At 48.3% G+C, this 13,183-nt stretch overlaps 1 protein-coding gene across 1 annotated transcript in view; it reads left to right on the forward strand.

Annotated features, from left to right (window-relative positions):
* Positions 1 to 4,734, forward strand: part of B4GALT1 (beta-1,4-galactosyltransferase 1) — a 58,529-nt gene extending 53,795 nt beyond the window's left edge. Inside the window, exons 5-6 of the mRNA XM_066367834.1 lie at positions 1,540 to 1,644; positions 1,851 to 4,734. Of these exons, the coding sequence (XP_066223931.1) occupies positions 1,540 to 1,644; positions 1,851 to 1,983 (238 nt within the window). The 3' untranslated portion in view covers positions 1,984 to 4,734. The remainder of the gene's footprint in view (positions 1 to 1,539; positions 1,645 to 1,850) is intronic.
* Positions 4,735 to 13,183: the final 8,449 nt, after the last annotated feature.

Raw genomic sequence — 13,183 nt, forward strand, 5'->3', positions numbered from 1 at the left:
CAGAATACACCCTAGTGCTTTCCTGAACTGGAGACATGATTTGAGCAGTTAACAGGAGTCTGTCAGAGCAGCATCCAAATCAGTCAAGTTTACCTTTATGTGAGAACTTGGCGTAGACCCAAGCCTTGGAGAAAACTTGTTTTCAAGTATGCAGGTTGGTTCTCAAGCATGCGCTTACTGAATGCTGCTTGCAGAGCACCGTGCCAGGTGAGCCCAGTGGGGAGGACACTGAAGAAATGGACATGACAGAGGGGGCCAGACAGAGACAAACTTGCTTCCACAGTACCAGCCCCGGGCAAACACTGGGCCCATATGGTATTATACAGGGCTGGTGTGACCCCACAGATCTGAGTGGTTTGAAAGGTTGAGGGGGTAGGAGCACCAAGTATGGACACCATAGAGTGGAGGTACCCAGATGGAAGAGTGGTTTGTGGAGCAGCTTTCTTGAAACATAAAATACCCAACTGTTATTACACACCTGCTCACTGAGCCAGGCACTAGCTCAGTACTGCGGGGGTGAGGCCAGAAATCCTTCCATCACCCAGGAGCAGTCAGTCCTGCCTCTTAACTCTTCTATTCCTGCTTTCAAGGCTTTGGTTTGAGTCCTCATTCCTTTCCCCAGACCTAGCCAGAACCTTCTACCCTGTTCTGGCTGCCTCTGACCTTGTCCCCTACTCCATTCTTTTTGTTTTTTGTTTTTTTTTTAATATTTTATTTTTTTACAGAGACAGAGTCAGAAAAAGGGATAGATAGGGACAGACAGACAAGAACAGAGAGATGAGAAGCATTAATCATTAGTTTTCTGTTGCGACACCTTAGTTGTTCATTGATTGCTTTCTCATTTGTGCCTTGACCGCGGGCCTTCAGCAGACCAAGTAACCCCTCACTTGAGCCAGCGACCTTGGGTCCAAGCTGGTGAGCTTTTTGCTCAAACCAGATGAGCTCGTGCTCAAGCTGGTGACCTCGGGGTCTCGAACCTGGGTCCTTCGCATCCCAGTCCAATGCTCTATCCACTGCACCACCGCCTGGCCAGGCAGGATGCTTGAAGCTTTGAGAACATTTCCATGATTTAACCTTCGTGCATCTTTCCAGCCTCATCTCCAGCCACGCCCAACCCCAGGCCCTGTCACCAGTCCCCGAGGGCACTGCGCTTGTTCTCCCCCACTGCCTGTGCTTTCCTGGCTGCCCAGAATGCTCTGGCAGACATCCATTCATCTTCACAGCTTGGCTCTGCCTGCTTTGGTCAGGTAGTTGCTTCTCTCTCTGGGCCCTACAACTCCGCCTCCTTCTTCCCCTCCGTCCTGCCACTGACAGCCCTGTGTTCTAAGCACTGTCATTTCCATCAGGGCAGACACCACCAGAGTCTGGCACACGACAGTCACCAACACAAACTGTGAAACAGTGGTAAAAGGACATGGGGAAGGGATGTGAGTTTCAGTAAGCAGGATGGTGGGAGTGGGCAGCGGTCTTGCAGCTGGGGCTGTCAGACCCAAGCCTCATGGCCTGCTCCGTAATGATTTGTCCCTTTACTCCTTGCAGATTAGTGTTTAAAGGTATGTCTATATCTCGCCCAAATGCTGTGGTTGGGAAGTGTCGGATGATTCGCCACTCAAGAGACAAGAAAAATGAGCCCAATCCTCAGAGGTGTGTTGTTCTGTGTTGGTTCATAGTCCTTCTTCCCCGTTTAGGACGAGGCAGGAAGCGGAATTGAGGTTCTGGGAGGGCTCCGTGCCTGAAGCGAGGAGGGTTTAGTCCAAGGGGGGAAGGGCAGTGAAGTAACAAGTGTTAATGCAGTTTTTCCTTACGATTTTTGTTTTGACACCAACCACTTGCCCTTTTTTTCCTTGTAGGTTTGACCGAATTGCACACACAAAGGAAACAATGCTCTCTGATGGTTTGAACACACTGGCCTACCAGGTGTTGAACATAGAGAAATACCCGTTATATACCAAAATCACAGTGGACGTCGGGACACCGAGCTAGCATTTTGCTACACTGATAAGAGACCTAAAATGGCCAGAGTCCTCTGCTGTCTCTGCCAATGTGCCGGGCTGGTCCCTCTCATTCTTACCAATCAGAGTGGTAGGCCCCCTTCGCTCATCATTCACATGCCTTTCCAGATGACCAGAATGAATGGAATATTTTACCTCCAACTTGGCTCGGCGTGTGACTTCTTAGCTCTGTGAGGCGTTTGTAAGTGTAGAAACTGTCAGCTGGGAATTCTTATCATGTCCGCCATGTCACCCCAAAGAAGTAGGGCTGTATACAGCCCCAAATTTGGTGATTGTGGGACTCATTCTCAGTGGTAAACTGCTAATTGTTGTGAAATAGATAAGAATTTTGCTTTAAATTGTGTATTCTGAATACTTAAGAAAAATCAGAGAGTGCTGCTGAAACTGGATTGCTGTGGTATGTTTTGGTTGTCATATATTAACAGAAAACAGTTTCAACCATTTTCATTTTACCCCTCCCCCACCTCCTAGTGCTATACAACTATTACAGTCACTGTGTGTATGCCTTTTCCTTAGCAAGAGAGTGAAAACTTGAGCCTTGACCTTTTGCCCTAACGTGTGAATTCCAGGCAACTTTCTTAGCCATCAGAGCGGAAGCCTTGGGTGTTCCCACATTCAGTGGCCTTTCTCCAGGTAGCCTGATTTCTGAATGTAAAACTTTTTTAAAATTGCAGTTTGCAGTTTGTAGTATTTTAAAGACCAAATCAAATTCTGATTAATGATCTAGCTTGATTTTCTGTTGATCCAGATTTGCATAGCTGTTTAGTGTTACATCATGGCAATTTATTTTTCTGAGTATGCTATGTAAACTTGAATTTCCTATGTATTTTGATTGTGGTGTTTTAAATGTGAGGAGGGGGCTGAGCATTTTTTTTTTAGGGGAAAAAAAATTAAGTATGCTGTCGTGGCCATGAGCAGGCCTCTGATTTAGCTGGCAGACCAGGTTTTGTGAAGAACAAAGTCACCCAAGGCCTCCTGGACCTCTGCAGGAGGGCAGCAACCTTGGCCTGCTGGGCAGAGCTCCCCACCTCCTCACCCTCCCCAGGTGGGCAGGGTAGAGGGAACCTTCACCACCTCCTCCGATTGACCCGCACCTCAAGACCTCCCATCAGGGCCCTAGGCTGTGAGGGCGGCCAGTCTGTTTATGAGCCCTTAGCCTGGGGGAGGTGGAGGGACCCTCGCTCTGGCCCCTAGGAGTCTAGGGGCTGCCTCCCTCGGAGGTTCTGCCCCACACCGCCTGTCCCGCCTGGCAGGACCGGTTTTCCCTCTTCCGCCCTCCCCCTTTTTGTTCCTTTGCTTCTTGCCTGTTCCCTAAAACTTGCCTGTGGCACTCAGGGTCAAACAAACTATTCATTCTCCAGCATGAATGTGCCTTTTAATTAGAAACCTAGAAAGAAATTCAGCTAAACCACCCCCCACACACTCCCCTGACCACTCTGGTGCCTAAAGCCATCCTTTCCCCCTCAAGATTTTAGCAGGTGCTCCCACTCCAGGGAGGCTGACCAATGGGGCTGTTTTCTCCAAACCCACCTCTGCTGGAAGAGGCTTTGCCTGCCTGGGGTGAGATGCAGGAGGCAGTTTCTACCACTGGGTGCCCTTGCTGGGTTAATGGCATGAGACTCAGCTGTTTACTCCCAGGGTTGACCTTTCCGCTGGTGGCAGCTCAGACCCCCATCACTGACCTCATGAGAATCAGCCCTCAGTGTGGAGGCTGAGTTGGTGTCCAGCCCCAGTCTCACCTGTGCCTTGATTGCTTCGGGCATCTCAGATGCTAACTGGGTTCTTTTTTCCAGAAGTCTTTGTATTGATTAACATTTATTTCCCACTGCAGAAGCATTTGGGCTATGCAAAGAGTATTCCTCTGTTACTTCCCCGCTCCTTAATAGTGATGTTAATAAAACTCAGAACAACTGCACTGAGAGGAGTTTTGAGAAATGCAAAGAATGAAGGAAGGCCTCTCTTTCTGACCCCAGATTCTGACTTTTCCAAAGTGCCTTAAAAGAAGGGAGGCAAATGCCCTGGAAAGTAACCTCTTTGTTACTTTATTCTTGAAAGACAAAAAAAAATCAGACGTTTTTTCTGTTTTGTTTTTTATTATACTGTATTTTCCTTCACGTTACATTGTAATATTCAATTACGTGGTTCATCCTCAGGACCAAGGGAAAGCCCACATCATCTGTTCCTCATTTGCCCACCTCCTGGTGCTCTCATGGGGGCCGCCTGGGCTCAAGGTTGGGCCTGGATGCTTGCCTGTTTCATGGGATGCTGTCGGTCTTGTTTCCTCCCTGGGGAGTTCAGGACAGAGGGTTCAGTGAGCATTTCCTTTACCTGGAAGTTGTCACCATGAAGCTGTCATGTACTGTGCCTTTGTTTCTGTCCTTTCCGTTGCTGGTGACCCTGTCAAGTGGCCTTTGGAAAAGATCAGAGGGCAGAGGTGGCCCAGGAAGGTAAAGGAAGTGCTAGTGCTGGCTCTCAGCCTGGGGAGGGCCTCCGCTGACCTCAGGGCTGGCCATGGGGTGTCCTACACAGCCAGGACAGCAGCTTTCCTGTCCCGGAGACCTGTTGTGCTGTGTATTTTGATTTCTCTGTGTGTGCAAATGTATGTATTTCCCATTGTAAGGGGGGGGGGGGGAATGTCTGACTTCGGTGTTCAAAATCAAAAGTGTATTTTTGCCTTTAAAATCTGGTAATATAACGAGAATAAATGACCCTATCTTTGTAACTACAGGTGGTTTCTCTCCTGATTTAAAGGGCTCCGCTCTCCCAGAGCAGGTGGACAGGGGTTGGGGCTTCCTGCAGGAGGCTCGCGGAAAGCAGAGCCTTCCTGTGCCTTCCCGGCTCAGGGGTGTCGTGGCTGGGGCGCTGGGGAGCAGGAGGTGTTGATCTCCCCACCCACCACCCAGCAGTCACACACCTGGAGCACACCCAGCAGTCACACACCTGGAGCACACACATCTCCTGCAATCCCTGATAAGAGAAAAATTCCGAGATGTTCTAAATTAAGTTACCTCAGAGTGAGAGGAGACAGAATAGTTAGTCTGCTAATGGCTGCGGGCCAGCTAACCAAAGACTTCTCACGTTTCTGTTTTGCCTGTTGGAATTTTGGATTAATTTCCAGGTGGCTATATTTGCAGTGTATTTTAGTCAGGCACCATCAAACTTCAGGAGCCCCTGCTTGTTTGCACGTGGGCTTTCTGGACTGCTGCCCACAGCCACTCCACAGGCGCAAACATTTCTTTATTTGGACTCTGCTGTCCCAGAGCTGGCCCCCTTCACCTTCTCCCACCCCTTTGCCTATAGCTCGTGTAAATCCTTTCAGAATGCCTTTCTTCCCTTTCCCCCCAACTTGATGTATAAAAACACTCACAAAACTCTGGGGCGACGGACATACTGTCTTCTCTGCCTAGCCATGCTGCTGGTGATTTAGACTCCATGCCCCAAGACTGATCTTTTAGCTAGTATTTTTGGCTCAATAAGAACTTAAAAAAAAAAACACAAAAAACTAAAGTCAGGAAGTCAAAGTTTTTTGTTTAACACAGCCATTTCCCATCTGAGCCTCATTTTCTTATCTACATAATAGGAATAATAAAGACTTGAGATGAAGTATCTAAAACAATGGCCGACACCTCACAAGTACTCATTGCATAGTAGCCAGTTGCCACTTCAAAGCAGAATTTTCTCCACACTTCTCTGGCCACATTTCTGTTTTCAACAAATTCCTGACTAGTTCTGAGATAGTTGTCACAGCCACTTCACAAGGTGTTTGCAGTGTCAATCACTGTTACCCAAAGTAACGTTTCTTGTCAGCCCCGGGCAATTGAACTAAAGGGTCTTAGTTGTGACCCAAGGATGTTAAGTGCTCAGCAGCAGCCTCTTACATGCTGCTTGGATTGAGTCGGCATGTGGGAGAAATGGGCCCGAGGAAGCCAGTGTGCGGGAGAGGCTGCCCTGCCGTCTAGGCTGAGGCAGCTACTGGCCCTGGCAGGGTGGAGCTGCAAAGGTGGGACCAGCTGGGAAACAGGAACAGGAAGGGAGCAGACCCTTATAGCCCCTCTCCCTGGACCATCTGGCTGTCTCCACCCTTCCCTGTGACATTTAGAAGGATCTCTTGTTGCCCCAGTCCTGACCTCAGGTGGCCTGGGGCTCAGATATGACCTTGGAACAGAAGACTGGTCCTTTGGACAAAGTGCTGCTTTTCAGGATTTTGCAAGCTGTAGGGTCTGGGTTAAGGGGAGCACCCTTCTCTCCCCAAAGACACACATGTCCACACAGGTGCATAAACACAAACATGTGCAAATGCTCCTGACATGTGCCTATGAGAGGCCAGAAGGCCAGGGTTCAATCTTGCCTCTGCCTCTTGCTAATTCTATGATCCTGAGCAGATTACTTAGCCTCTCTGTGCCCCAGTTTATTCATCTGTGTAATGGGGATAGCAATACCTATTTCATAGGGTTGTTACAAAGAACAAGAGAGTTGATACTTATAAAGCACTTAGAATATGCCTGGCTCATAATCATTTTATGTGTTACAAATGTTTGTTAATTTTTTAAAATGCACATGGACACACCTGCTGATATGTACATATAGACTGTTCTGCACACATTACCAATATACACACATCAGATATAGTGGAAAAAAATTTTAATTGAATTTATTGGGGTGACATTGGCTAATAAAATTATATAGGTTTCAGCCCTGTCCGGTTGGCTCAGCAGTAGAGCGTCGGCCTGGCGTGCGGGGGACCCGGGTTCGATTCCTGGCCAGGGCACATAGGAGAAGCGCCCATTTGCTCCCCCCCCTCCTTCCTCTCTATCTCTCTCTTCCCCTCCCGCAGCCAAGGCTCCATTGGAGCAAAGATGGCCCGGACGCTGGGGATGGCTCCTTGACCTCTGCCCCAAGCCCTAGAGTGGCTCTGGTCGCGGCAGAGCGACGCCCGGGAGGGGCAGAGCATCGCCCCCTGGTGGGCAGAGCGTCGCCCCTGGTGGGTGTACCGTGTGGATCCTGGTCGGGCGCATGCGGGAGTCTGTCTGACTGTCTCCCCATTTCCAACTTCAAAAAAAATACAAAAGGCCCTGGCCGGTTGGCTCAGCGGTAGAGCGTCGGCCTAGCGTGCGGAGGACCCGGGTTCAATTCCCGGCCAGGGCACACAGGAGAAGCGCCCATTTGCTTCTCCACCCCTCCGCCGCGCTTTCCTCTCTGTCTCTCTCTTCCCCTCCCGCAGCCAAGGCTCCATTGGAGCAAAGATGGCCCGGGCACTGGGGATGGCTCTGTGGCCTCTGCCTCAGGCGCTAGAGTGGCTCTGGTCGCAACATGGCGACGCCCAGGATGGGCAGAGCATCGCCCCCTGGTGGGCAGAGCTTCGCCCCATGGTGGGCATGCCGGGTGGATCCCGGTCGGGTGCATGCAGGAGTCTGTCTGACTGTCTCTCCCTGTTTCCAGCTTCAGAAAAATGAAAAATAAATAAATAAATAAATAAATAAAAATTCACAAAAGGAATAAAAAAAAGAAAAAAAATTATATAGTGTAAAGCCAGGAGCCGCCATCATGGCCATTCACATGCAGGTTCGCATTGGATTCGGACAGTCGGTAAAGAAACCATGGAGCCAAAAACTGGTGGGCCATAGTCTTTAATCTAGCTTGCACCCGGCGGGCAAGTAAAAACATACACTGAGCTCCAAAACCCAGTCACATTCAGTGCTCACAAAGCTACTGATTTATCCGAGTTTCCTAGAATCAAGGGTTTCTAGCTCACCAGCCTTATTCTCCTCAGTTCCCCATCTCCTTCCTTATCCCAGATACAAACCCTGTACAAACTGGCATCTCACTCAGCACTCCGCCATCTTGGCTGCTTTTCCTGGCCTTCTCCACGTGGCCTCCTCCCGCTGCTGGCTCTATTCTCTCTGCTCTCTCATGCTAACCTCAGGAACCAAGAGACAAACTCCCGCTCTGTTCCCATTTTATAGTGTAGAAATCCAAACCCTTAATCCAATATACATAATAGGGAAGTCTCTAATACAAAGTCACTTCTCTGAGGCATGATAGGATTGTACCACCTTACACCAAAAAGGGTAGGAAAGGGTTAATCCCATAACCAAGCCCCAGGCTACAAGGATTCTGCCTGCCTTTAGCCCACCCCAACACACATTAATATCACCTGGGCAACAGCCTCTTTAACAAAGTGAGCATAATACATTTTATCTGCCCAACATATAGGTTTCAGGTGTATAGTGGAGATCTTTACGTTTCCTCTTCCAGGGCACATGTCTGGAGCTTAACTGTATGGCAGTTGGGCAGGTGAACCTCAGGGTAAGTAATCTGTCCTCTTCTGGACCTTATCAGTGGTTCCCCACCCCTTCCCTATCTTGCCTAAGCCAAGATATTTGAAATGACTGCCTTGGGGAGGGAGGGGTCTTGAATCCTCCCACTCCTCCCTGTCCCATGGGTTCTAAGATGCTAGGAAAGGAAGAAAGTAGGAGGAAGTGGGTCAAGGACAGGTTCCTGGGCTTGGCACTTTAAATGGGACCCGGATAAGTATGAGCCAGGCACAGCCCAGTAGTCATGAGTGTGGTTTTGGTGGGAACCTGATCCCCTTCTCTCGCACGTAGTAGCTCTTTCCCATGTGAGAATACTGGATGCCAAGTCAGTGACCCACAGGTGTCCTGTGGCGGTAGGGCTGTGGTGCCCAGGTAGGCGGGTGCCCGTGGAGGTCAGTGAAACCTCCCCAGGCCGGGGTGTTTGCTGCTGGTGACGGGGAGCTACGGAGAGTGAGGGAAAGGTCAAGGAAATGAGAAGATGCCCAAGTTCTAGGGGTTGCCAAGTTTCCACCACACTCCCAGGCATCCATCTTCTTTCTTCCAGGAGGTGGGAGTTCAGACATTCCTTGGGGCCAATTTCTTCTTAGAACTGGGACTTCTTACCCCATCAGAAAGGAAATGAGGTTTGTCTGGCTGAGCCAGTCATGCCAGACAAGCCTAATTTCCTCCTGGCAGAGTCCCCAGAGAGAGAGTGTGGCTACTGCTTTTGTCTGGGTTCTGGGACTTATACCCAGGCTGTGAGGCAGAGGAACCTGCAGGGTGTAGTTGTCATGGGAAGAAATAGGGTCACTAGACCGGAAACCAGAGCAATGTGGCACTCCAAGGCCATCAGCATTGGAACAAGATGTGTGCCAGGTCGTCAGGCAGGGAGCCTGGGGAGAGAGCCAGGAAGAAGCCATATAATGATTATTACTTTGGCTCTAACTGCCCTTCCCACTCGCTCTGTGACGGTAGGCAAGTTGGTTCCCCAATCTGAGCTCTGCTGTTTGTTCCTCAGTTTTATTACTTGCTCTCAGATTCCAAACCTGGTCTCCCCATAGTTTTGCCCAGTAGGAAGTACCCTGGACTTTGTAAAAATAACAGGATCTCCCCTTGCCTTCCCACTTCCCTCCCAGGGCTGCTGAAGCATCAAAGGATAAAGTGTTAAAGTTTTAGCTGGTGCGGAGGGTGTGCTGTCTGTCGTTTCTGATGCCGTCTCACTTTCCTGCCTGAGGCCCCTCCAGGAGGAGCAGGACACACTTCTCTCTCATGCTCTCCCCTAGGATTTCAACACTCTGGCTTCCTGATCATCCCATAGGATCTGAGGGAGAAGCATGGGAGTGGGGGGTGGGGGCGGGTGGGGGGAATGGGTGGAGGGGTGCCCCCCCCCCGCCTCTGCTCAGCTCCTGATAGGATTAAAGGTGGTGCAGGAGCTAGCTTCACAACCAGGCTCCTTTCAGGTGGACCAGCTATCCTGTAACAAAATGACTTGGAATATTCTGACCTTAAGAAGGCTTCCTATTGAAATGCAGTTCAAAATCACACTGAGATACCACTTCATACATATTAGGATGGCTAGTAACAAAAATATGTAAATAAGTAAATAAATAAGTAAATAAAAGTGTTGCTGAGGATGTGGAAATATTCGAACCCTGTGTGCTGTTGGTGGGAATATAAAATGATACAGCCCCTATGGAAGACGTGTGTAGTGATTTCTCAAAATATTCATATATAATTACCATATGATCCAGGAGTTCCACTTCTGCATATACACCCAAAAGAAACAAAAGCAAGGACTTGAACAGATATTTGTACACTTATGTTCATGGCAGCATTATTCACAATAGCCAAAAGGTGGAAATGACCCAAGTGTCTATTGACAAGTAAATGAATAAACAAAATATGGTGTGCACTTACAATTGAATGTCAGTCAACCTTAAAAAGGAAGGAAATTCTGACTCATACTGCAACATGAAAGAAACCTGAAGACATTATTTAAGTGAAATAAGCCAGTTACCAAAGGACAAATATTGTGTAATTATATATATATATATTTTTTACAGGGACAGAGAGAGAGTCAGATAGAGACAGACAGACAGGAATGGAGAGAGATGAGAAGCATCAATCATCAGTTTTTCATTGCTACACCTTAGTTGTTCATTGATTGCTTTCTCATATGTGCCTTGACCGCGGGCCTTCAGCAGACCGAGTAACCCCTTGCTCAAGCCAGCGACCTTGGGTCCAAGCTGGTGAGCTTTTTGCTCAAGCCAGATGAGCCCGCGCTCAAGCTGGCGACCTTGAGGTCTCAAACCTGGGTCCTCCGCATCCCAGTCTGATGCTCTATCCACTGTGCCACTGCCTCGTCAGGCTGTATAATTCTACTTACATAAGATACCTAAAGTAGTCAAACTCATGGGGACAGAACGTAGAATGATGGTTGCCAGGGGCTGTAGGGAAAAGTGGAATAGAGGGAAGAATGGAGAGTTGACATTTAATGAGCACAGGGTTTTAGTTGGAGAAGATAAAAAAAGTTCTGGAGATGGATGGTGATGATGGTTGTACAACAAAATGAATATATTAAATTTCAAACAACTGTGTACTTTAAAAATGGTTAAATGACAAATTTTATGTTACATATATATACTATAGACTGAGTGTGTCCCCCAAAATTCATAAGTTGAAAGCCAATTCCCAATGTGATGGACATGGACCTCTGGGGGGTGATTAGGTCATGAGGGTGGAGCCCTCATGAAGGGGACAAGTGCCCTGATAAAAGTGACCCCTGAGATCTCCTTCATCGCTTCTGCCTTGTAAAATTACAGAGAGAAGGGGCAATCTATGAACCCCTCCACCAAATATCAAGCATGCGTCACCTTGTTCTTGAACTTCCCAGCCTCCAGAACTGTGATAAATAAATTTCTGTTGTTTATAAGCCATCCAGTGTACAGGCCTTTTGTTACAGCAGCCTGAAAAGACTAAAGTAGTATATTTAACCACAATTTTAAGAAAGGACTCTCCCTGTAGCCAAGCTTGATCTCATCCTACTTGAGGTGGCTGAGTATGGTGGTGTGAGAACAACATCACCTGGAGATTCTGAGAATGAGATGGGCTGGCTGGATGGGTTGTGCCATCTGAGGACCACGAATCGTGGGCACTCAGCTTGGTTGCTGAGTCCAGCTTGGTGCTCTGCCCCAGATGACTAGCTTTTCAGTTGCTACCTGTTTCCAAGACAAACATCCTTCCCTTGACATGACAAAGCTAGACATAGGTACAATTATTCTTTAGTGGGAGGGTGGGGGGATTGGGTGGAGAGAATGAGGCCTGGACTCAGGCAGGGTCTTAGGGCCGGGGGCAAGGGGACACTTATTCCCAGAGTGCCCTCTTGGGCAGTTACTATTGGTAGAAACTAGTTGAGCTGCAGGCCTTTTTTTTTTTTTTTTTTGAGCTGCAGGATTTTTAAAGGAAGCAATGACAAGCTGGGGCCTGGTTACACGTGGGGATGAAAATTATTTAAGATCAGTCTAGCTGGGGAGGAAGGCCCCCAGGTCTCAGCACAGAAAGCCTGCATTCTGGACGTAGAGGGCAGGAGGGTCATTTGGAGAGATGGCCTTGTACTTGGTGTTGGTCGCAGTAGGGGAACCTCCACCCCCACATTGCTATACTGGTACAGATTTTCAGGGAGTGGACTGTAGATAAATAAATCTTAAAAAGGATCTAGCAGCTCTGGCCAGGTGGCTCAGTGGATAAAGCATCAACCCCGTGTGCCAGAGGTCATGGTTTCAACCCCTGGTCAGGGCACATATGAGAAACAATTAGTACACAACTAAATGCAACAACTAAGTGAAACAATATGTTGATGCTTCTCTCTTTCTCCCTCCCCCTCATCCTCTCTCTCTCTTTTTCAAATCAATGGGAAAATATTTTAAAAATGGATCTGTACCTTGACCTTACAATTCAGCTTCTAGGAATTTATCCAAAAATATCACATCTATGCACCAAGATGTGTAGCAATGTTTGCCATACCGCCGCTCATAACACTGAAACTTAGAAGCCACCCTCAGTGGGTGACTGTGCTAAGTAAAACAAGATGCATCCAAACAATTAGGTACTCTATGACCATTGAGAATGATGAAGAGGATCTATATTTATTGATTGGAAAGGGGTCTAAGGGAAAAAAGCAAGCTACAGAATGTTATTTCCATGTATGACAAGGGAACCGAATGAATAATTTAGTGCAGAAATTACTCTGTAATTGTTTGTGGGAGCAGATGCACAGTAATAACACGAAAGATGATTTCCTTTCTCTGCACAGACTGTGCAGCCGGGCTCATGTTGCTCTGAGGTAGAGTAACAACATTTTGTGTTCCAGGGGCTGCCTGAGAGCCAAGCCTTTAACAGAGCTGGCCCCATGGAGAGAACAGCTGGGTTGCACCCCAGAGGGATTGCATTCTCTGAAAGTGCCCAGGCTAGAAAGGGAGGTGGCGCTTCCTCCCACAGGGGACATGGTGAGGTCCTGTGCCCTGTTCACATGTGGCAGATGTGGCATTCTGTGAGGATGTCTCTAGAGATTGGACAGGAGCTCAGGGTAGGGGGTCCTCTCAGATTTAGAAAAATCCAGTTAGGACATTTCTTGCCACTCTTTCCTAAGTGCTACTAAATATCCATGTGTGTTGTACATAGGTAATAACAATGTTAAGGACAGAAAGAATAGTGGGCTGGGGGCCACTGTGTCCTCCTGGCTCTTTAGGAGCAAGACTGGCCTGAGGCACCTGATCAGGGCTCTCAGGCCGATCTTGCATGAACCCAGTGGGAAGTGAGGTGCAGCACACTGCCCATGGATTTTTGACCCTAGAATCCAGAAGCCTGGTTGCTGAGGAA

The sequence above is a fragment of the Saccopteryx leptura genome, chromosome 2 (genome assembly GCF_036850995.1).
Source record: "Saccopteryx leptura isolate mSacLep1 chromosome 2, mSacLep1_pri_phased_curated, whole genome shotgun sequence".
Classification (NCBI taxonomy): domain Eukaryota; kingdom Metazoa; phylum Chordata; class Mammalia; order Chiroptera; family Emballonuridae; genus Saccopteryx; species Saccopteryx leptura.